This window comes from Madurella fahalii (assembly GCF_045866475.1).
Source record: "Madurella fahalii IFM 68171 DNA, scaffold_3, whole genome shotgun sequence".
Classification (NCBI taxonomy): Eukaryota; Fungi; Ascomycota; class Sordariomycetes; order Sordariales; genus Madurella; species Madurella fahalii.
The window spans coordinates 5,609,999-5,633,923 of record NW_027263973.1 but is presented as its reverse complement, the minus strand read 5'-3'; the positions used below and the strand labels follow the sequence as shown (position 1 = coordinate 5,633,923).

Genomic DNA, 23,925 nt, shown 5'->3' with positions numbered 1-23,925 from the left:
TAGAGAAAATACTTTTCATTATTTATAAAACTATTCTAATTGTTATCTTTGGATAAAGATTACAACGGTATTATACCTATTATAATACTCGTCCCTATTATCTTTAATACGGATATTATATTGAGTCTAGATATTATCAAGGTAGTAAGGAAAGCTAAGGCCATTATTAAGGTAGTCGAGATAATTAGAGTAATCGTTAAGGTCTATACAATTAGAGCTATTAATACTATTAAGGCCGTTGAGGTCATTAAGATAGTTAAGGCTATTAAAGAAGTTAGAGCCGTTATATAGTTAAGATATTAAGGTTACTATATCTATTATAATACTGTTATATAGGAAAATAATAAAAGATCAAAATTCGTTCTTATCTATCTTTACTATCAAGAGTGCAAGAGCCCAGTAATATATAAGAGGAATAGGCTAGTGCCTAGAATCCTAGGATTATATAACCCCTAGGATCCTAGTCGTCTGGCCTATCTGGGCTCCCACTACATAACAATTGCCCGGGACTAAATTGAAAAAACAATGCCCCTATTATACCTCTCAACCATCAGAACCTATCGTACCTATCGTACCCATTATCGTATCCATCGGGTCTATCGTCATACCCATTATCGTATCATCAGGTCCATCATATCTATACTATCTATCGTCGTATCTATCAGATCTATCCTACGTAACTGCATTATACCTATCGTGATACTCGTCCCTATTATCTTCGATAGGGGCGTTATATTCAGTCCGGGTATTTCAGGGCGGTTAGGAAAGTCAGGGCCGTCAGTACCGTCAAAGTCGTTAGGCCGTCAAAGTCGTCAGTGCCGTCGAGGTAGTCAGGGCCGTTGCAATAGTCAGGACCGTCAAGGCCAGGGTATCTATTGTAATACCTATCGTAATACTTATTCCGATCAATAATTTGATATTGGATAGGAATACAATCTTCAGTCCGGGTAGGATAGGTCGAAGCCGAGATCTGAACCATAATATTATACAGGAATTCCGTTAAGACCACAAATTCCTAGTATTCCTTTGAACCCTGAATCCTGGCTCGGAAGTCTACTAGGCTCTCTATCGGTTATTATTACTGACGTTATTATTAACGACGTTATTGTTATTAACGTTGTTGTTAACGACATTATTAGGCCGGGTAGTAGCTTTGAAAAATGTACCCGATTAGGAGGTGTCTCTTATCGAAGGTCTGGCTACAGTAGTTACAGGTATATAACTAGGCTACTGCATCTGACTGCAGGGCCGTCGAAGCCGATCGCTAGGCAGGCCGGACGGGCGAGATAGGTCGGGTAGGCGAGGTTAACTGAACTATCGGATCCGATCGTTAAGCCGGGTAGGCGGGTGAGGCCGAAATCAAGTTTAACTAGGCCGGCCGGGCTGGCAAGGCCAATTGAACTTAAGGTAGTTAGGTAGGTAAGGCCAATTAGACTTGACTACGTTCTGGGGGTTCTATTAAAGAAAAAAGAAAAAAGGGGAAAAAAGAAAAAGAAGATAGTATCTAGGAGTCGAACTGACTTAGATCTCGAGTACCGGCCGGTCGAACTAACTTAGATAGAGTCCTGGCTACCCGAACCTACCTAGATACGATTTCGTCCGGCCGAACTGACTTAGATAGAGTCCTAGCCAGCCGATTAACAGCATAAGTCTCTTCGCCGGGTATAGCCCGGGCAAGCCAATTAATTAGGTACACCTAATTAACCCACTTAGCTATAGAACCTAGATACAATTTCGTCCGGCCGAACTGACTTAGATAGAGTCCGGCCGGCCGATTGACAGTCAAGTCTCTTCGCCGGGCGCAGCCCGGCAAGCCGATTAATTAGGCGTATCTAATTAGCCCGCTAGGCTGTAGAACCCAAACCCTAACCCCAACCACAATATAGTTCCAACTCTATATATCTCAGCCCCCTTTGGTCGCACTAACCTGTATTTTCGTAGTAGGAAGCTCCTGATTATTCTCTTTCGTTTAGTACTGGTTATACAATTTTCGGAGCAAAAAAGGTTATCCGTTTCTACTCAGGAAGTTTTCATCCGTTTCTACCCCTATATTCGCGCTGTAGCCTATATAACCCCCCACTTTTCATCCGTTTCTACTAGAAACGAATAGAGAATTGGAGATAGGCCTTAATAGTTAAAGACAATTAAAATCAATAGTTTAACTAATTCTTTCTTTCAATTTACTTACTCTATTAGGAACTATATTTACAGCCTCCCTCTAATTAGAAGAAGTCCTACCTATCTTTATTATTACTTTAGTCTAAACTATATTATTAAGAATCCTAGTTTATTATCGGATTTCTCAGTCGTTGTTCCTCCCTTTATTTTATTATCTTATTATTTTATTAATGGAGTAGATATATATTTTCCACTCCATTTCATTATATACTCCTCTAGATCGGTAAGTTTTTATGAATTAGCTGGGGTATCACGTCGTATAGGCCAACCATCGCGTTAGGTAGATAGGGTTATTAGTAGTACGTTATAGATCGTAACTGTCTTTCGAGAACTAAATTTTAGATTATCTTATATACCCTTAAAGGTTAAAATAATCCTAGATTCGAATAAGGAGGAATCTATAGCGAAATAGTAGTAGAATTAGTAGGAGAAGTTAGAAGGTTTTATTTTATTAAGAAAGTAGACTACTCGCTTATAAAATACGTTATCTACTTTTTATTAATTTCTATTAGAAATAAATAAAAAATTGTAGATAGAGTTAGGGTTAAAAGCTAGGATTTAGGGTTAGGGTTATATAGTTGATTTTAGGGTTAGAGTTAATAGTTAAGGTTACTTAGGACATAGATTCTATTAAAGATAGTGTTAAAGTTAAAGTTAATTAGAATATACATTGTATTAAAGATAGAGTTAAGGTTAAAGTTAAAGTTCAAATAAGAGGGTTAGGGTTAAGTTAAAATTAGAGTCTAGGAGAGAGGAAGAAGTTAAAGTTAGAGTTCAAATTCTCTCTTTTTTTTATTTCTTATTTTTTTCTCTATCAGATTCAATAGAGGGTAGCTGTATAATAGAGTCAATCTCTCTAGCAATAGAGGTTCAGACTCTTCTTTATCGAATTGTATTAGACTCTGAATATATATAGAGGTTAGGATTTTCAGTCAAGTATATAGATAGGCTTCTAGAGAGGTAAATATATTATAGTATAGATCTCTAAGAAGAATACTACTACCTTAGCTGGTAAGGACTTAGCGAGTAACTAGGTTACTACTAACGGCTCTATTCCCTCCGTTTTAGAGGTCAATTTCTTCGCTCTTATCAGAAACTTCAAGTCTAAACCTGACTTCGATTAGAATAAGATCGCTATAACTACTTATCTTATTAGTAAAGGTAAGTTCTAGCTAGCTACTTAAAACCTCAATCGTAATAGACTTATTAGCGTATAAGAGTAGTAGACTTAGCTAGTATACTAACCCTCTATTACAGTAAAAGATACTATGACGCAGACCTCTAAGAAGAATGCTACTACCTCGGCGTTCGAGAACTTAGCCGGTAGCTAGGTCACTATCAATAGCCACATTCCTTTCGTTTTAGAGGTCAATTTTACCTACACCCTCATCGGAAACTTCAAGTCTAAGCCCGAGTTCGATTGGGACATGATCGCCGCTACTCCTGGTCTTACTAGGAAGAGAAATTTCAAGTCGGCTACCCTGAACCTCTGTTATAGTAAGACTTACTATTGTATACGAACAGCAGACTTGGCTGGCGTACTGAATCTCTGTTACAGTAATATACGGGCAAGTACACTATAGTGCAGACTCCTAAGAAGAATGCTGTTACCTTGGCTGGTAAGGACTAGACGGGCAACCAAGTCACTATCAACGGCTATATTTCCTCCGTTTTAGATTAAGTTCCACAAAGTACATCGATTTAACTCGTTTCCATACAAGATAAGGAAGTTCAGTTAAGTACAGTGCTTCAACCCTTATCTATAAAGAGTAGGAAAGTCCCAGAAAGTACAACGCTTCAACTTTTATCTACAAAAGGTAAAGGGGTTCTATAAGGTTAAGTACTTGAATCCCATATATAAAGAATAAGGGAATCCTATAAGGTATAGCGCTCAACCCTTATCTACAAAGAACGAAGGTTTCTCTAACATACAGCACTTAACCCTAATTGCTAAGTGTAAGAGGGCGCGCAGTAAACCACTCTGCCAATGAACCAAAAGATCTGCCAGTTCAATCACTCCGTGATTGAACGCTGCGCACCACTTGCTTATATCACGTACCCGGGGCTGCGCCCTCAGCCGGTCCCGGACACTAAGACAATACTGTGGATGCGAGTATCTAGAATTAAGGGTCTTTAATTGCCAGGAGTGCTGTGGATATGAGCATCTAGAATCCAGGCCTACTCAAAGGCTGGGCTATTCCCTTGGATGCGAGCATCTAAAATCAAGGTGTAATACAAGTTCAAAGTACGAAGATGTGGGTTCTGATTTAGTCTGGTATTTATTCTTGGGCTCCCTTGAAGAAGAGAGAGAGGAAAGAGTCTCTGAGATATATGAAGTCAACCATCCATTATACCCCTCTTCGCCTTAATGTCCCTTTATTGTAGTTGGCGTATTTGTGTGTCTGGAGATAGGAATATCCAGAATCAAGGCCGTTTTAATGGTCAGACAGTCATGGAGATGCGAGCATCCAGAATACGGGTCTGGTTATGGCTGCTATTCCTGGGGATGCGAACATCTAGTACTAACCCTTTAACTGCTAGGCTGCTGTGGATGCGAGCATCCAGAATATAGGCCTGGTCATGGCTGTGCTATTCCTGGGAAAGGGGACATCCAGAGTGTGGGCCTGCTTATGGCTGTCCTGGGATGAGAACATCTAGCACCAACGCCTTTAACTGCTAGGGCTGCTGTGGATGCGAGCATCCAGAATATAGGCCTGGTCATGGCTGTGCTGTTCCAGAGGATGGGAACATCCAGGACCAACGCCTTTAACTACTAGGGCTACTGTGGATGCGAGCATCCAGAATATAGGCAGTAAATGCAGTTCAATCTAGGGACCTTATTCTAGATCCGAGCATCCTCAAAAAGATGAGTACTGGGCTGGAGTTGCATCCGACAGTAACGTATTAGGTTTATCTGGACACCGCGCATGCTTACATAACCCAACATCCCAAGATACTTAATGCTATTGTGCCACCATCGTCAAGCTGCAGATAAAGTCCTCCACGATACTACCATTATGCCACCGTCAGGCAACTTGCAGAGAGAGTCCTCCACTATACTACCATTATAACCGATGTGAGAGAGATTACTGGTCGCAACTGCTACCAAAGGAAGAAAAACAGAATATACTTATAGACCAAATCCCCAACCAGGCCTACGTACTAGCTCCTCCTCACCCTCCTCCCCCCTTGCCATCCCTACGGTCCTGCTGCCGGAAGTGCCACCCAAATCCATTCCCCTCTGCTAGGGTTGCTCAGGTCCTCCTCATTCTGGCAGAGGAGGTGGGTGCCCGTCCAATGAGAGCCGCGGGCGGTGAGAGGGCCGGGAGGGCCGGGAGGGCCGGGAGGAGTGACAGGCATCTCCTCGGACCAGTGTCCGTCCCACGAGCGCCGCTGGTGGTGAGAGCGCGGGGTGGGCGTGGCAGGCGTCTCCTCGGACTGGCCTCCGTCCAATGAGAGACGCTGGCGGTGAGAGGGCAGGGTGGGCGTGACAGGCGTCTCCTCGAACCGGCGCCGCTTACGGGACTTGTCACTCTCCTCCAGAAACCGTTTGACGGCCGACGGGGGCGGGGGGAACTCCGGAGGGGCGGCTGCGGCGTGGTCCTGGGAGACGGGGGCAAGGTCCATGTCCAAGATGCCGGGGATCTTCCGGACGAACAGGTCTCTCACCTCCTGTGAGCAGAGAGGGTGCTCCATAGCCTCCATTACGGCCTGTCGGATGTTCTTAGGGGCGATGACCATATCCCCATTCTGCTTTGTCATGCCCAGCGCTGACAGAGCGCTTCCTCCCCCTTCTGCCGTTGTTCGGCACTGCTGGTACGGTTGACAACATCGCCGACCTGGACAAGGATGGCATCCAGGTCGATAGGGGCGTCCTTAGACCAGTCAGTGTCTTTGATGGCGGCCCTCTCGAACCACCAGGGGACCCGGTAACCCAACTCCTCATCATCGAAGTCAATACTGTCGATGGTGGCCCAGATCTCCTCCAGGGTGGCCTCCAGCAGGCTCAGATCCCGCGGGTTGCGGCGGGATGAAGTGCAGCAAGCTGCGCACCATGTTCTCAATCCCGTCGAGGATCTCCGGCACCTCCCTGTTGCCGACCTGGGCCGGAGATTGACAATCTTGAGACGATTGTCGAGAAGATGTGACCCAGGGTCCGGTTGGTGTCGCCTGGTAGTCCTGGACCTTGTCAGGGGGTTCAGGACCCACGAGTAGCGATTGAACGGCTGGCCGAAGCTCATCTGCGTATCTCGTAGGCGACCATGCGCTGCAGGTGGATGCTCTTGATGAAGGCGGGGATCCGGGCTTCGAGGCGCAGTTGCTCGCAATACTTCCTGTTGATCTTGTCCTCCATCACATCATACATGGTGCCGGTAACATGAAGGATGACCCAGTCGACGATCTTCTTGCCGCCGATACGGCTGATGCGCCCTATGGTCTGGGATAGTAGGCCAGTTCCATGGGTACTCCAGGATGATACCCCTGCAGCAGCACTTGTGAAGATTCAGGCCGGCAGATGACAGGCTCATGTTGAGCACCAGGCAGTCCATGTTGCTGGCCGGATTATTGAACAGCTCGACAATCCGCCTCTCTCGTTGCTGGTGTGGGAGGCTCGGATGGAGGCGACACGAAGGACAGTTTGTCCAGGAGGGCATGGGTGAGCCTAAGACACAAGGCATTAGCATTTACTAGCTAGCAGGTTAGGAACAGCATCCAGAATTTCACCGCAGCCGGGCCTTGTTGATGCTCGCATCCAGAATCTTACCACGGCCAGGGAGCGTTTTGGATGCTAGCATCCAGAATCTACCATGGCCGGGCAGCTGTTCTGGATGCTCGCATCCAAAACTAAGAGTAAGGGGGGGGGGGGGGGATTTTGGATGCTCGCATCCAAAGGGGCTGTAGGAAGGGGGTTGACTTACTGTTGCATCCAAGGGTTGTTCACCACAACCAGGGTCCTCTCGCCCTCCTTCTTGTTCTGGTGGACGAGGGTGGCCACGCGGTGGAGGACCGGGGACTCGTACATGACGAAATGCGCCATCCCGTTCCGGTCGCTGGGGACGGTGACCGAATTGTCCTGGCAGAGCATGGCGAACAGGTAGGAGAGGCCGCCGTCGATGTCCCGGTCCCGCAGGTATTCGGTATGTTGGGCGCCGAGATGCGGCTCCCCGTCGCTCGTGGCCCTGGCCTTGAACTCCTCCCTCTCGGAGACACTGCCGAGCTTGACTGCCTGGGAGATGCCCTGTATGAGGACGTCCTCCCTGGTGAGGCTGGTGCGGTCGTCCAGCTGCATGACCCGGTAGGACTTCAGGTCCATGGCCACCATCCAGAGGGCGCGGACAATGGTCATGTTGATGTTGCCGCCGTCCTCGCTCTGCTCGCCACCATCGCCCATTTCGGGGTTGACAATGACCTCGTTCGAGTCATTGGTGTTGCGGATGGTGTAGAGGCTGCGGAGCAGCTCAGTGGTGACGGTGGCGACAATAGTAGCGGCCGTCTTGTCGGCATAGCCCAGCTCCTCGACACGGACACGGAGACCAGGCATATGCTCCCTTGGGTAGTGCATGGTGCCGTCGGGGGTCTCCAGGGGGGTCTGAGGGGAGCGGCGGAGGAGGAGACAGTCCATGATGGCCTTGTAGACCAGGTCGGAGTTCTCTGTGGGAGCATGCGACTCGGCCTCATGGAGTTTGACAACACTGACACCGCGGGGGGACAGGCACCAGAACCGCTTGCCAGTCCGCTCATAGTAGTCGCGGAGCCGCTTGTCCGAATACTTCTCATTTTCGAAGACGGCCGAGTCGATGGCCGAGTCCTTTTCGGCATCACGCTCGGCCTGCACCTTGCTCTGCAGCTCCCTGATCTCGGTGCGGGACATGATGAACGACTTGGGAGGGACAAATTTGCCATACGGCTGGTAGATCTCGGCCGCATACGCCCATTCCACGCTGTTGGGGACCCTCAGGTCAAGTTTCGAGACCGCCTAGGCCAGCGATCCTAGAGACCCGATGTCGTCAATCTTGTTGAGGGTGGGGGTGGCCGACATCATGTGGAGGGCGCGGGTGTGCGTGGTCATGAGGCGGATGATGCGCGAAAAGCCCGACTCTATGTTCCGCAGGGACTGGGCTTCATCAACAATGACCCGGCTGAACTGAAAGCCATCAAGCGGCAGAGACAGTATGTAGCACTTGATGGCAATTTTCTCCCTCCGGATCATGCGATCCTTCAGGTACTGCTCTTGGATTTTGATCCGCTTCGATTTCATCATGAAACTCGGCCTCCATGCCCGGGGGGATGGCACCGAGCGCCTCCCACATGTCACCGGCATTCCTGGCATCCAAGAGTTCATCACGCTCCTGGATGCCTTCGTTGACCGACTCAAGCTGGTTCAGGACGTCGTTGAGGGCGCTGGCCACCTGGTCATCCTCGTCGCCCTCGTCGTCGGAATCGTCCGACTCGTCGGAGCTGATGTCGGCGTCGACATAGTTGTAGTCCTCCTCATCAAAGTCCGAGTCGCTGGACTCCGAGCAGCTGCCTGCGCCGTCCTCAGCCTCCTTGCCCTTGTTGGACTTGTTCTTGCTGGCCGGCTTGGACTTCGGACCTGTGCCCGTCTTCTGCTTCTTGGGGGGCTGGGTCTCCTCTCCAGACTCATCGCCGCTCCCCTCCTCCTGCTCGGCCGCCTTGCGCTTTGATGCAGCCTTGGCCTTGTGTCTGGCCCTGATCTCCCGCTTCTTGGCCTTCTCAGCCTCTCTCTTCTTGGCCCGCTTGGCCTCCTTGAGCTTCCTCTCCTTGCGCTTGAGGTAGCTGCGCTGCCTCATCATCTTGGCCCTCTCCTGCATGGCGGCGCAGGCCTGCTCATCTGCCAGGACCTTCAAGATCTTGTTGGCCAGGGCGGGTTTGAGGCGCAGTTGTCCATTCTTGACCTGGATCTTCAGGAGGTTGAGATGCTCACGGGTGCGAACGTTGACCTGGCGACCGGGCTCCGTGTTGATGATGTCGAGGTTCCACGGCTCCTTGGCTGCGATGCTGTTGCTATAGTACTGCACCGAGGTATGTTGGACAAAGCGGGCACGGAAGGTGGACAAGCTGGTGATGACGATGATCCTGCAGGTCTAAACATTGGAGTTAGCGACCATCTCATGCGTGCCTAGGATGCTCGCATCCGGAATTTTACCATGGCCAGGGGAGCCTATTGGATGCTCGCATCCAGAATTCTGCCCAGAGGGACCGGATTGTGGATGCTCGCATCCAGAACCCTGCCCAGGGCGACTGGATTGTGGATGCGAGCATCCACAGGCACAGGGGAGACAGGGGGAAAACTTACCTCGGGGTTGTTGGTCTGCTTCTTCCACTTGTTGATGAGGTTGGGGAGGTCGGCGCCCAGCTCAGCCGCCTGGGCAAGACGAGTGTTGCCTCCATGGGACTTGGCATCGCCCTGGGCAACCACCACGGTGAAGAACTTACCCCAGAGACCCATGATCTCATTGAAGACCTGAGCCACCAGGTTGGGAGGCTCGAACATGATGGTGGGACTCGGCGGTGAACTCCGTGCCGTCCTCCTTGCACCGCAGGCAGTTGAAGTAATCCATAGCCACGAGGGCCAGAGCGGTCGATGTCTTTCCCAGGCCGACATCATTGCCGAGGATTGTGCAGGGGATCGGGGTCTGCTCTGCCAGCCACATAGAGTACGCGTCTGCGAGCTGGTGCGGCATGAGATTGAAGTCCTTGGCGGTACCAGGGACATGCAGCTTCTTCCAGTCGATGTCGGACACCTCTTCAAATGGAATGCCGACGGTCATGGCTGCAGCGACCATATCCACCGGAGGATTCTCGTGGCGGCTGACCATGTTGCTCACTGCGGCGGTGTTGGAAATAAGCTGGCGGACCTCTTCAATGACCTCCGCCTTGTCCAAGCGCTTATGCCGCGCCTCGATAGTAGCCAGCTCGGTGGCAAAGGCATCTTGGGTGGACAAAAAATCCTCAATTTGGTCCCTGGCGGTAAGCCCGCCGAACGACTTGATGACGTCCTTGGCCTGTATGGCGGCGCGGGGAGGGAGGAAGTTGGGCTCCAGCTTCTTGAGGAGCGCGTCCAGCAGCTTGCTATCCATGGCAATGATGTTGTTCAGGTCACTGGTGAACTTGCCGCCCTTCCTACGCCTGGTACCACGCGCTCCTCTGGCCCGCTTTGCATGGCGGCGGCTAAGAGAGATGGCAGGGTTGTCCTGCAGGAGAACGCGGGCACGGGTGTTGAGGCGGTGCGCCAGGAGCTGGGTCTTGGTCATGGTTTTCGGCCTGGTGACAGATGCCTCCGGGAAGCTGCGGACAAATTTGATGACCTCCATACCATAGAGGGCCAGGGCATTCTCGGGGACTTTGCTGTGGTCCTCGGCAGACAGCAGGTTCTGGGAGTCGGCGACATTGGCCTCCCAGTAGCCCAGATCACCCATCTGTTTGAATATGCCCTTGGGTGTATCAAGGTAGAGGCCGGCAGACCGGCGGTACCGGAACACCAGGAGGGCGTAGACAGCCCGGAACCAGTCATCCACAGTGAAGCCGAACATGCGGCCGGGCAGGTCCTCACCGTGCTCATCAAATTTCTGCTCAAAGCGGCAGGGGAGGTCGAGTGTCCTGCCAGTAGTTGCGAACTTGAGCATCATGAGGAGATTGGCAAGGATCGTCATGTTGTAGTGAACTTCAGAGCGATTGTGGCTCTGCCCGAGGTCGCCGTTGCGAATGATCCAGGTCCTGTGCTGCTCGAGCTTGGCAATCTGCGAAAGCAGGGACTCAGAGTACCGGTCCCCTTTGACATTTTTGAGATACTCAAAGACAGACTTCAGGTTGTTGGCATTGGTGCGCGACGTGTTGCACACCATGTAGCGGTTGAGAGGGCCCAGGAAGGTTCCAGCTGTGCAACAAGTTAGTACTGTTCAGTGTAGATAGAGGCGGGGCGTTGTGGATGCTCGCATCCAGAATTAGCCCTACTTGCGAGGCGCCTTGTGGATGCTCGCATCCACAATCGGCCCTACTGCGGGGCGCTGGGATGCTCGCATCCAGAATCGGCCCTCCTTGTAAGGGCGATTTTGGATGCTCGCATCCACAAGAGGCAGGTAGGGAGGGCTGATTCTGGATGCTCGCATCCAAAGGCAGGCGAGAGGGGGCGATTTTGGATGCTCGCATCCAAAGGCGGGTGGAAGGGGGTTAGCAAAAAAACAGGACTTACCTTGGGTGTCGAGCCATGTGTTCATGGCGGGGATGCTCTTGAATCCCAACACTCCGCACTGATGGGTTGTGTCACCTCTGCCCTCGGGACTAAGAGCCTGCATGATAGTGAGCCCGGACATGGCCAGGGAGTCGTAGGTCTCTTTGGCCATGGTGAAGACACGAGACATGTCGCTCTGGGTCGGGTGCGGCTTGGTGTGGTATTGGGGCTCGAAGTCGAAATCCCACCAATGCGGCTTGGGTTCGAGGCCGTCTATTAGATCAAGATTCCTCTGTCTCCAGCTGCAGTCCATACCGAGAGTCCAGCATTTGCTCTGCGGCTGCTTCCTCTTGTCCTTCTCCGGGAGGGGCGGGGCGGGGTAATTGCGCGCTCGGAGCCGTGGTATCACCTCAAGATTGGCCGATGAAAGCTCGTAATAGACTGGGCTTGTGGACTCGGGGTCCTGCAAGGGGGTGCTGCGCTGCTTTGGGCTCTGGGGCCGAGGAGGAGGGGCGGGCTGCGGGGCCGGGGAGGAGGTGACGGACTGCGGGGCGGAGGAGGAGGGGGCTGCCCCTGATTATCGACCTTGCGTCTCTTGGCCAAAGGCTGGTCAGAGTCGCTGGTGTCTGACTCTGACCCAGAACTGCCAGATCCAGAGAACTCCCTGCGGTGTGTAGCGTGGTCACCAGAGTTGTTCTTAAAGCCTGATGGAAAGACGCGCTTCACCTCTTCCATGAACTCGCGTATCGATTCGTCAGTTGTCTGGCGGCCGGTCTTGCCCTTGCGAGCAGTTTTTCCCTTGGGAGCAGTCTTGTTCTTGGGGGGGGGAGGCGGATTTTCATCCCTGGGCGGGTTCTCAGGATCGCCATTGGAGTCGCCCTCTTTATCATCATCCAAGTCCTTCCCTTGATTACTTGTGGACCCCAACTCTTCCGCCCACTCTTCTGCCCACTGGCGCGTTTCTTCATCAAGGGTTTCAGAGGCGGGTTTTCCCTTGGGAGCGGTTTCTTTAGGAGCAGACTTGTCCTTAGGGGGGGGAGGCGGGTTCTTAGGATCCTTAGGGTTTCTGGGGGCCTCGGAGTTCTGTGTAGCTTCCGCGGCGGCTTTCTTGGCATCCGCATTGGCCTTCCGGGTGGCAGCGGCCTTCAGAGCGGCGGCCTTCCTCTTGTCGGCGAGTGACTGGTTGCTGCCAGTGCCGGGGGGTTATCCTGCTTGGGAGGTTGGGCTTTGCTGCCGCTAGCTGCAGCCTTGCCAGCGGGGGCCCGGTCTTCTTCTTGGGCGGCATCTTGACCTGCTGGGCATTAGTTCAGTACGCGCTTTGGATGCGAGCATCCAGAACTTGACTTACTTGAGGGGGGGGGGGGCAGGATGGGTCGGCGAGAGATTGGTAGCGCTGACTTGTGGCTCCTGAAGAGCGGTTTGGATGCGAGCATCCAAGATCGGCAGGGAGATGGTGTAAAAACCAAGAGCTGGGCTGGGAGAGCTGATGGAAACAAGCTGGTACAGTTGGCGGCGCCAGGAGCGTGAGGATGCTCGCATGCAAAATCAACCCGGGGGGGGGGAGGGCGCCCGCGAGAGAGTTGTTGTGGGAAGAAAGGAAGAAAGGTCGGAAAAGTTGGGGGGGAGAGGTCTTTATATAGTTGAAAAACAAGGGCCCCACTTCACGTACAAATTTGCAGATCTTGCTATTGTTTTCTGCGAGAATAGGAAAAATGTATTGTGAAGGTAATCGCCCCTTTTCCATCCCAAATATAAAAGTGGGGCTCTGTTGAGTTGATGTGTTATTTCGCTCTTATCAATGGCCGGTTTCCTTTCATCCCAACCCCATTATTTCCGCACCATTCCATAATCTACTGCAGAGGAAAGAATAGCCAGATAGCCCCGGCCGCACAATAGTAAGAATATGAGTCACATGAGCCCAGGCCACCTCAATTCCTTCGGATGGATTTCAACACCACCAACCACACCTTCCTCCCACAACCCCCAGCAAACGCGAAGATCGCATGATTCCAGACGCGTGATCGGCTACGTCAACTCGTCTGATTTGGACAGAGGGCTGGAATTTCAACCCAACGCTGCTTTCTTCCTCTTACGGCCGCAATCGACTGCGAGGCTCGGTTGATTCTGGGCGCGAAGTCGGCCACGTGACCTCGGACCGCGTTCGATTTGATCCCAGTTGAGCGATAAGTAAATCCGAACACCGCTTCTCCCTCCTACAACCTCGAGCGAATGCAACGCTGGTTCAATCGTGGATGCGAGCACCCAAACCACGCCCCGAGACCGTCAAGTCAGCCAGGTAGAGCGTTTGGAGTAGGATAGGTATGTGACAAATCCTGGATGCTCGCATCCTCAACAGCTCTGGCCTCGGTAGAACCATATCGTGGGGTAGCAGGACCGGTGGAAGCAGATCACGGAGTTTTTCGAGACGTAAGATTCCGGTTGCCCGCCTCCTGAACACAGCTAACTCAGCCTTGTAAGGCCCCGATGTTGTGGTGCCAAGCCGCTAAAAAGAGCCGCACGACGCCGCCAAGCCGCTAGTGTTACACGACCCCGGGCCTACAATTGGACACCATGAACCCCTCCAAGTTCATTCTCGTGTTCGAGCGGGGCGGGATCAAGATGACGTTCTGCCAATCGTGCCGCGACTTGGTCATGAATACGGCCAGGGATATCAAGAAGCACGTTGAGAACAAGAGTTGCTTCGTACCAGAAGATGGCGAGGTGGAGGAGCTCGTGGCCACTCTAGCAGCGGAGGGCAGTCTCATCGACACCAATACAACATATAACAACTGGCTGTCGAATATCTGCACGCGATTCAGGGAGCCCATCGACCCCTTGACGGCCATGGGAGGGGACATCTTGGACGGTTGGGGTTGCACCAGTGCGGCTGCGCGGCGACGGAGAAGAAGAGGATCTGGGACCACTGGCGCCAGCAGCACGTAGCCGAGTGTGGCACCACGAGCGAGCAGGACCAGGTCGAGGCGACAAAGGTGCAGCGCCTGACCATCAAGAAGGCACAGCGCTATATCAAGGTCAGGGGCGGGGCATCGACAGCGACGCTGCCGAGCGTGGGTTCCGGGATCGCGGCGAAGCTGCTGCAGGGGCTTTACGATGCCGAGACGCATACCCGGGAGATCTCCCTGCGCAGCCCCGGCGACCGGGAGCCAAACGACTTCCTGGATAAGATGCGGTTCGAGGCCCACCTAGCGGGATACGACCCGGCCGAGCTCACGTGGCTCATGTACGACCCGAAGGCCGAGCCGGATGTGAGGGCCCCACTCGACCGGATGACCGCGGCCCTGCGGAATATATGCGAACAGGCGGCATTGCATATTGACTCGGAGACCAATATGGCGGTCAGGATGGAGCTGAACCGGCGACCGGGCGACGAGGGCAAGAACCGTCAATTCTCCGTCATCAGCAAAGGCGCAACTGAGAACTATATCCGGGTCTGGAAGAAAATATTGACGTATGCGATGAGGGTCGCCGTCTACCAAGGATGCGGGGACGGGGCCGACAAGATCACCAAGGCACCGCCGGTTACGCTAACTCCGGCCCAGCTAGCGACTATGGAGGCCGCGATGCATGCAACTGAGCCGGCGGAGATGGAGTCGGCTATGCTGGCGCTGGTAGACTCGCTACTGCGGGTGGAGATGAAGAACAGCGACTTCGAGAACATTGTGACCTCGGCCCTGGGAGTCATGGCAATCGACGATTCTGGCGGCTGGAAGAACGCAGTAACATACAGTTATTCGACCCCCCTTGGCGCAACGCTATATATCGCTCGTCTATGTCTATATGAGCAGAGTAGGCGACAGCAGTTGGCAGATCAGGCCGAGCTCGGTAAGTCCGACCCTAGCGGGATCAGTTGGCTTTGGTTGCTGCATACCCCATCCCTGCCGTGCATACTGGTTGTTTGAGGTTGCGTGCTTAGGATGCTCGCATCCAGAATTCATTTAGCCTGCCAGTCTCGATTTCCTCCTTGATTTAATTTGGTGGTACGTGTTTGCTTGCGGTGTGCGTGCTGTTGCGTGCTTAGGATGCTCGCATCCAGAACCATGTTTGCCTGCCGGTGGAGTTTTGCCCTCTCGGTGCTGTTCGATTGCGTTATTGTGCCTGCAACTTACGTGTAGTTGGCTGCTGTGGATGCGAGCATCCAGGATCAGTTTGATCTTCCGGTCTGCTTTTGCCCCATTGATGCAGTCCGATCGCACTAGTGTGCCCGCGATTTGCGTGCGGTCGCCTGCTTTGGATGCTCGCATCCGGGACCCGCTTGATATGACAGTCCGCATTTACCCCGTTGGTGCTGCTCGCGCCTGCGATGGGTAGCCTGTTGTGGATGCTCGCATCCAAAATTGCCTTTACGAGTAGGGTGGATTTTGATGCTCGCATCCACAGCAGGGCGGCGAAGGCTTGGATTCTGGATGCTCGCATCCACAGCGTGCCGACAGAGGCTTGGATTCTGGATGCTCGCACCCTCACCGTTATCAGCGGCCGCTGACCATCCCCAGGCGACTCCGCCCGCTCTCTCGCAGATATCATAGCAAAGCGTATACAGGGCCTCCTCGTTGCCGCAGGTGATAGCGCCGTCCAGACGCCACTGATGTGGGTTGCGCTCAGTGAGGGGGTTGTCGCCGGGATCCGACAGAAGACGCTGCTGCCTCGGAACTGCGAGTGGAGGGGCGGCAAGCTATATATTGAAGACTTGAGTTTGGGCCGGGAGGACATGATGAAGATCATCCAAGGGGCACAGGAGCGGGCGCTGGAGGCGATCAAGCCCCTTTTGTTGGGCCTAGATCTGGCGGCCCTGCCGGTCCCCCCGCTGGAGGGCGTATACGATGACCGATCGGACCAGCGGCTAGATGGGTGTTTTCTGCGGGAGCCCAAGAATGCGGCTTGGGTGGACAAGTGCAAGACGCTCTTGGCAATGCATATACAGCAAGATGCGCAGCAGGCGAGCGAGTGGTCGCGCAACGGGGTCATCAGCCATACCCGCCGGGCCTCATACGAAGATGCGCGGGTCGACTTCCTCAAGAGCCTCCTGGTCGCCGTCCACGTCACCGCGGGCCAACCAATCCGGCGCCCCCAGGTCCTAAGCCTCCGGTGGGCGAATACCCAGAAGGGGGGGCTTCGGAACATATTCGTCAGCCGCAGCCGTGTTCTCATCCGGACGACGGGCGGAAAGCCGCTCTGGAAATTGGGCGAGCGGATCACATGGCGGGCGCTACCAGGGCCGCTATCGCGGTTGGTTGTCATATACCTGGCGGTGGTGGTACCGTTCAAGACGGCCCTGGACATCAATAGCGGCCAGAGCGGGCTGCCAAACCCGTTCCTGTTCGCGCGCGGCCCTCTGGTCGGGACAGATTCTCAGCTCCCGGACAGCGCCCTCACCGACAGCCTCAAGGAGACCAGCATCGTCACCGCCGGTCTTAGCATACATGTCAAGTACTGGAGGCATATCTGTATTGCCTTTGGCCTTAAATACATACCCGAGTCGACGGTTGTGGAGGGAGATGACGACGATGACGACACCGAAGACATCATGCACGCAATGGCCGGCCATACGGAGAGGACGGCCACACGGGCATACGCGCGTATCGAAGGGTCGGGCGACAACTTTGAGCGCTTCATCAGCTACTCGATTACATGGCAGAGGTTCTGGAATGTCGGTGGTGGCGATGCCTCCTCAAAGCACCGTATGGATGAGGACGGGGAGGATATGGCCGAGGACCGGATGAACCACGATCAGCAGGTGGCCCGGCTGGCGGACGGGATTGACCAGTGGAACGACGACATGCTCCGGGAGATGTACCGCCGCGCCGATGTCGAACTCCGCAGCCACCAGGCACAGGTACTGGAGGCGATGGCACAGGGAGAGAATGTGCTGTATGTTGACGGAGTCGGGCCGGGAAGACGGTAGCGTTCGCGCTGCCGGCATATGCACAGCCTGACGGCATTACGGTGGTCATCCAGCCGCTGCGTGCCCTGCTGGAAGACACAGTAAGGCGTCTGCAGGGCTGGAACATCAAGGCTGTGGTCTGGGACGGCTCGGAGCCTGAGGGCTCGTACAGTGTGGTCCTGGTATCGCCGGAGGCCATGGGCAGCGTGGACTGGGCTAACTACATCAACCGCCAACGGGACAAATACAGGATCGACAGGGTGGTGCTGGACGAGGCCCAGGAGGTGATCCTGTCACACGATTTCAGGGCACAGGGATACCACAACATCAGGAACAAGATGGACCAGATCAGCGGTATCCAGGTCTACATGTCGGGGACCCTGCCGGTGGCGCTGGAGGATCGCTTCATGGAAGTGATGAAGCTGGACCCCAATACGGTCCAGGTGGTGCGCAACGACACGACACCACGTCATATCCGATTCGAATGGCGGGCAACCGACCAGCCAGAATCTGTCATAGTGCAGCTGTGTTCCCAACTGGATGGTCTACGGCGCCAGAAGGCCATTGTCTATGTCAGCAGCATTGCCAACGGCACTCTGCTCAATACGGAGTTGGGCTGGCCCTTCTACCACGCAGGGGACAAGAACAAGCGGCAGAGGGCTAAGATACTGGCCGACTGGGACAAAGGGGGCGGTATCATGGTGGCCACAAGCGCACTCGGACTTGGCCTAGACCTCAAGAATGTGGTGCTGGTGGTGTGTTGGGAGGCCAAGGACATGCTGGAGATGGTTCAGATGTTTGGCCGGGCGGGACGGGACGGTACACCGGCGACGGGGGTCCTGGTATCTGGCCGGAACGTGGGCACGGGGATGAAGGAGTACTGTAGCCCTCGGTGCCGTAGGGACAGTCTCTCCCGATACCTCGACGGCAAAAGCAGCCGGTGCGGGTTTGGCGACAACCGGTGCGATGTCTGCGCGCCAGGCAGAGACGGGATGCCTCTACTATCCACAGGCCCGCCAGGATCTACCACCAGCCCAGGCAGCATAACCAAGGCCTTCACAAGGCTAGGAATGACCACGCCACAGAAGGGCATAGTACGGTCTTCGAGCTCTTCCAGCTGGGTAGGAGGGGCCTCAAAAATAGGCCTCTCCGGAACAGGCATATCACCCATCCCCGGCAGCCGTAGCCTATATATATCCCCCGATCTGGCGGACATGGTGGTACGGGCCAATGAGCGGATGGATATGGCAGAGCAGTCGCCGATGGTGGAGTCCCCCACTGCGATACGGGGCATTCAACAAGGAAGCCCACTACGACGTATAGTTTCGGCCCAGGATACGGGCAGCGCTGGCAACACACCGGCACGTACAACGGCGGCCCCGGGAGGCACCTGCAACCGGCAGCATACTTTCCGGCAGCGGCTGGAGACTTGGGGGGCACAGAGGGAGGGGAGCCGGGTTACTGGCAATAGCCATTATCTGCTGATGCGAAGATATCACGACTTCGCAAAGGCCATGTTCGAGCGACGGAGCTGCATCGCCTGCTTCACGGAGTTACGGGAGCATAGGTCCCATTATCTGCGGTCCTGCAATTCGATGGAGTGGGGCGAAGATATCGCAAGGAGGTTTCAAGCGAGCAAGTACGCCAACCCTGGGCTGCCCAAGGGGATGTGCTGGGTGTGTATGCTGCCGCTGTCATAGTGCCCAGTAGCGCAGACACACGGGTGCATGTTTCAGCAGTGGCCCAAGGATGTCATGGGCTATCTATTCAACAAGCATATGGACCAGTGGGAGGAGGCTATCGCAGAGTTGGGGGGGCCAGCCGAGCAAGCTATTGGGCCTGGGGACAGTGAGATGTTCGGGGCCTTGGGCTCTGATATGTATAGATGGCTAAGGACAACAGTAGAGTTGTCAGACAGGTCTATAACAATGAACTTGGGGCTGGTGATGGCTAAGACCCTAGAGAAACTGGGTCTGTTGGAGGCAACAATCTGAAGGGAGGGGGGATAGATATGGGGGCTCTAAATTTGCTGTATGTAGAATCTTTGCTACTAATATACCCTTGCTGCTGCTATAGCTATGGTTTAAAAATGATTTTAGTACTCTATACGGTCCTGCAGGAATTTTGACATAGTGAAAAAAAATAACAGAAATACTCGAGTACTATACCGGCCGGTATAGATTGTATATATCTAGGACCTAGGGCAGTTTGGCTAGGGTGGTTTGGGTGCTCGCATCCAGAATCCAGGGCAGTAGAGGTAGGGCGGTTAGGATGCTCGCATCCAGAACCCAGGGCAGTAGGGCTAGGGTGGTTAGGATACTCGCATCCAGAATTCAGGGCAGTAGGACTGGAAGGAGTGATTTTGGATGCTCGCATCCAGAACCCAGAGCAGTAGAGCTAGGGTGGTTAGGATGCTCGTATCTAGAACCGGGCTAGTAAAACTGGAGGGGGATAATTTTGGATGCTCGTATCCAGAACCTAGGGCAGTCGGACTTGAGGGGGTAATTTTTAGATGCTTGTACTAGAATTGAGAGTGAGAGAGCAGAGTTGGGATGGGGGTTTAGATACTCGTATCCGGAATTGAGGGTGGGAGAGTTAATTTACCGGGTAGTTTAGATGCTTGTACTAGAACTAGAGGTGAGAGGGCTGGGTTAGGATAGTAGTTTGGATGCTCGTATCCAGAATTGACGATGGGAGAACTAAGTTATAGAGTGGTTTGGAGACTCGTATCTAGAACTAGGGGGTGGTTGAGGATGCGAGCATCCAGAATCCAGTAGGTAATTTTGGATGCTCGCATCCAAAGTAGAGGTATGTCAAGACATAGAGATAAGTAGAACCCAACGATACTGCTTAAGAAGGAAGATAGATTGTAGGTTACAGTGGATTACAGGGAGGTACTCAACTAGAAAACTGACCCACTCTTTTCTACAGAAGGGGTCGGCCACTGTAAATGGACCCACAATTCTGTTCAGAAGGGGTCGGCCGTCGCGTTCAGAAGGGGTCGGCCACTGAAGGCGAGTTCAAAAAAAGTGGAGAACGGCCGACCCCCGGGGTCGTCCAACCAACTTGAGAAATGATGCGGCCGAGTCCCGGGGTCGGCCAGCCCACTATATATATAGCGGTTAGCGCCATCACCAACCCGGTATATCGCCTGCAGACTTATACCCCCTGCTTTACTAGCGGTTATATATACTATATCCTTTTACCGAGTTCAAAAAAATTATATCTCTCTAACAGAAACTGATTTAAAAGGTTATAATATAATAGAGAACTAAGATATAGACTAGGAAACCTACATATAATCTTAAGATCCTACTTTATATAAAACCTCCGAACTTTTAATAGAAATGTATATAATTTTAAATACTATCCATTTAATATCTAGGATATAATAATATAAAAATTTAAAATTCGTATAGCCTTAGCTAGTTGTTTATAAAATAGTGTCTCTAGAATTGATGAGGTAATATCTAGTAAACTCTGTCCTAAACTCTAATTTAACTATATTAACTAAAAAAATTAAAGCTATATCTCTTCTTATACAAAATATACTATATTGAGAATTTACTATAGAAATCTCGATGAAAATTTATAGTTTTTATACTAAATGATATCTTAGAGTTGTATATAGGGTTTTTAGATATATATCTCGCTTATTAATTATATTAATCTATATTTATTATTTACCTTAGATAATAGTAAATAGTAGTATAATCTACTGAATTTATATTTATATCCTACTTTTAATTCTAATTTATTTATAATAATTTACCTATATCGATATTATACTATTTATATCGTTCCGAATAGGTACTACCTTATTGTAGAAACTAGGTTTCGTTTAACCTTATATAGATCTACCTTATAGATACTATATTAAGATGTTATATTCTAATTATATAGAATATCAGGGAGAATATTAACTAAGAATTTCTTTTATTACCTTATATTATATAAAACTTGAGATTATAGATACTATTAATCTAGGAAATAGATACAGCTACTAAACTTATAAATATATTATATAGTTCTGAGAAGTATATCTATTTTATAATATTTAGGAGAATATACTAGATAAGAGAATTAAAGTTAGAGCTCAAGTTGTAGATAGAAAATAACTTAGGTTATATATATTTAAAATATATTACTATTTATAATACTATTATTATCTAATATCTATCCAAAAGATAATGGAAAGATAAAACTCTCTCTTTTCTCTATTAAACTTTTAAAATTTAACTAATATATATTATTAGTAAATAACCTTATATCAGGAAATAACCTACTCTATACTACTTTACAACAACTATCTTGAATTATTCTACTATAATACGAAAGCTAACTACAATTATATTAGAAGTAGCTATATCAGATAATTCTCTAACCTCCTAACAAGTATAGGTATTATAACTAGGCTTACCGTATATACTATAGTATCGAACCCTCGTACAAGCCCTCTCCGTTACCACTACCATCCAGTTATATTTCTTCTAATCTCTCTCTACCTATAGCTTTCTAGTCTAGTACATCCTTTACATCTCGTATAGTAAGTAGTCCTCCGAGCTATATACCTGTTTTTTCGCCTCTCTGGCACTTACTTAATACCTTGTTAGCCTTATAGAATAAAGAGACCTCTAACTAAAAGAGAGCTACCTTATATATTACAGCTATTATATCTTTAATAAGCTGGTCTATAGTAGTTAAAATTGACGTTAAGAAGCTATTTTAATAGTTTATAATATAAGTCTTAATAAGTATTTACTGCAACTCGGCTTTTCAGAGGTTATATAGTATCTAGAAGACCTAAGGTTATATAGTACTAGATAGTAAATTCAGAGATATTAGTATATAAAGCTTTATATCTAGTTTAGAAAGTATTCTCTCTAGATTATATAGTATAAAGCTAGCCTCTATAAAGCTATCCGATATATTCTTCTCTATTATAGAGGCAAAGAATACCTTATAAAATATATAGAGGAACTTGAACTTACTTATATAGGTAATATATATATATATTAAATACTCGATCTAACAACGATATATCTACTTTAACGGCTTAAAGTAGCTAATATTAAGTAGATAGAGTTTATAGGAAGAGTATAGAGATATATAGAGTATAATAATATTGTTCTACTAGTAGTAGAGCTTAAATTCAGTTAAATAGTTGCTTTCGTAGCTATCGAGGGTTAACAACCGGTATTTACCCTTCGTATAAGGTGCTATATAGAAGTTAAAGTATTTAATCCAATCTAGGCCTACTATATTAGTAGTCTAGCTATTCTCGGTAGTCATAATATACTAGTTGGCCGGGAGGTCGTACTTAGTATACTAGTTAGTAAGGTAATACTATATAGCTAAGATAATAAATAAAGGGATAGCCTAGCTACAGGTATTAATATATATTAGTCGGCCTTTATAATATAATATACTAGCTAATTTATATAAACTTATAGATCTAGAGGAGAATATAATTATTTAGTATATAAATAAGCTCTCTATATATATATTTCCTTTTCAGCTTTATTTTATAGAAGATATAGCTCACTGACTACTATATAAATATAATGCCCCCCCTATCGGCAAATACTAGGTTTATAGCTTTATTAAATACTAATTAGAATTCCGGATATATTTTATATATAAATACGACTACTAAAGGGCTAAATATAAAGATCTAAAGGTTATTCATAAGTAGTTTATACTTATATATAATATTAAAGCTAAATATAATATTCTTAACGAGGATATATATAACTTTAACGAGACTAGGTTTATAATAGGTATAATAACTACTAATATAGTAGTTACTACCTCTAATAGCTTTAATAAGATTAAAAAGGTCTAGCCTAGTAATTATAAGTAAGCTAGAGGTATCTAAGAAGTAAATACCTAAAGCTAGGCTATTTTACTATTTATTCTTTTAAAAAGGAAATATTATTAGAAGAGCTAGTATCGAGAATATAGTCTTCTAGCTACCTAGTATATCAGGATAACCGATAATAGCTAGACTATTAATAAGAAAGGCCTAGATTGGATTCGGCATTTCGATCTTTATATAGCATCCCGTATAAAAGGCAAATACTAGCTCCTAGTCCTTAACGGCTATAAAAGCTACTACTCCGACTAATTCGAAACTTACTACTAGAAATATAGTATTATTATACTATATATATCTCTATATTCCTTATACCTTATCTAACTATTAGATATTAGTTGTTTTAGGCTATTAAAGATAGCTTATAGCTAATAAATCGAGGAACTTATTTATATATATATCACGTATATTACTAAGTTGGAATTCCTTTGTATATTCAAAGAGGTATTTTTTTACCTCCTTTACCGATAAGAATATCTAAGGCGCCTTTACTAGAGCCGGCCTTATACCGTACGACCTAGAAAGAATGATTTCCAAGATAGATATATAGCTCCGAACTCCAACTCTACTAGCCTTAAGCCCAGATACGGTACCACCTTAGCTATCCCAGATACTATAGAACTCCCGAAAGACTACCTTACAGATAGACTTTATTAAAGGCTAGATATCTAACTATTAAGGCAATTCTCTAATACCTATACTAGCTACTATAGACTAATTAGCTAAAGATATAATAGGTATAATATACGAGGTAGCTCTTTTATATATAGAGGTCTCTTT

The 23,925-nt window shown here is 49.6% G+C and overlaps 2 protein-coding genes across 2 annotated transcripts; one reads left to right on the top strand and one right to left on the bottom strand.

The window, feature by feature from the left end:
• Positions 1 to 5,376: 5,376 nt before the first annotated feature.
• MFIFM68171_07021 (uncharacterized protein) lies at positions 5,377 to 12,910 on the bottom strand (the record flags this gene model as incomplete). The annotated part of the gene is made up of 12 exons (XM_071062441.1): positions 5,377 to 5,928; positions 6,018 to 6,173; positions 6,232 to 6,357; positions 6,440 to 6,599; positions 7,098 to 8,120; positions 8,178 to 8,323; positions 8,406 to 9,284; positions 9,497 to 9,631; positions 9,693 to 11,077; positions 11,393 to 11,864; positions 12,098 to 12,557; positions 12,720 to 12,910. The coding sequence occupies 12 exons, from the start codon at positions 12,908 to 12,910 to the stop codon at positions 5,377 to 5,379; spliced, it is 5,685 nt and encodes a 1,894-aa protein (XP_070918542.1).
• Positions 12,911 to 13,942: 1,032 nt separating this feature from the next.
• Positions 13,943 to 15,291, top strand: MFIFM68171_07020 (uncharacterized protein; the record flags this gene model as incomplete). Its single annotated transcript, XM_071062440.1, has 2 exons — positions 13,943 to 14,237; positions 14,315 to 15,291. The coding sequence occupies 2 exons, from the start codon at positions 13,943 to 13,945 to the stop codon at positions 15,289 to 15,291; spliced, it is 1,272 nt and encodes a 423-aa protein (XP_070918541.1).
• Between the last annotated feature and the right edge of the window lie 8,634 nt (positions 15,292 to 23,925).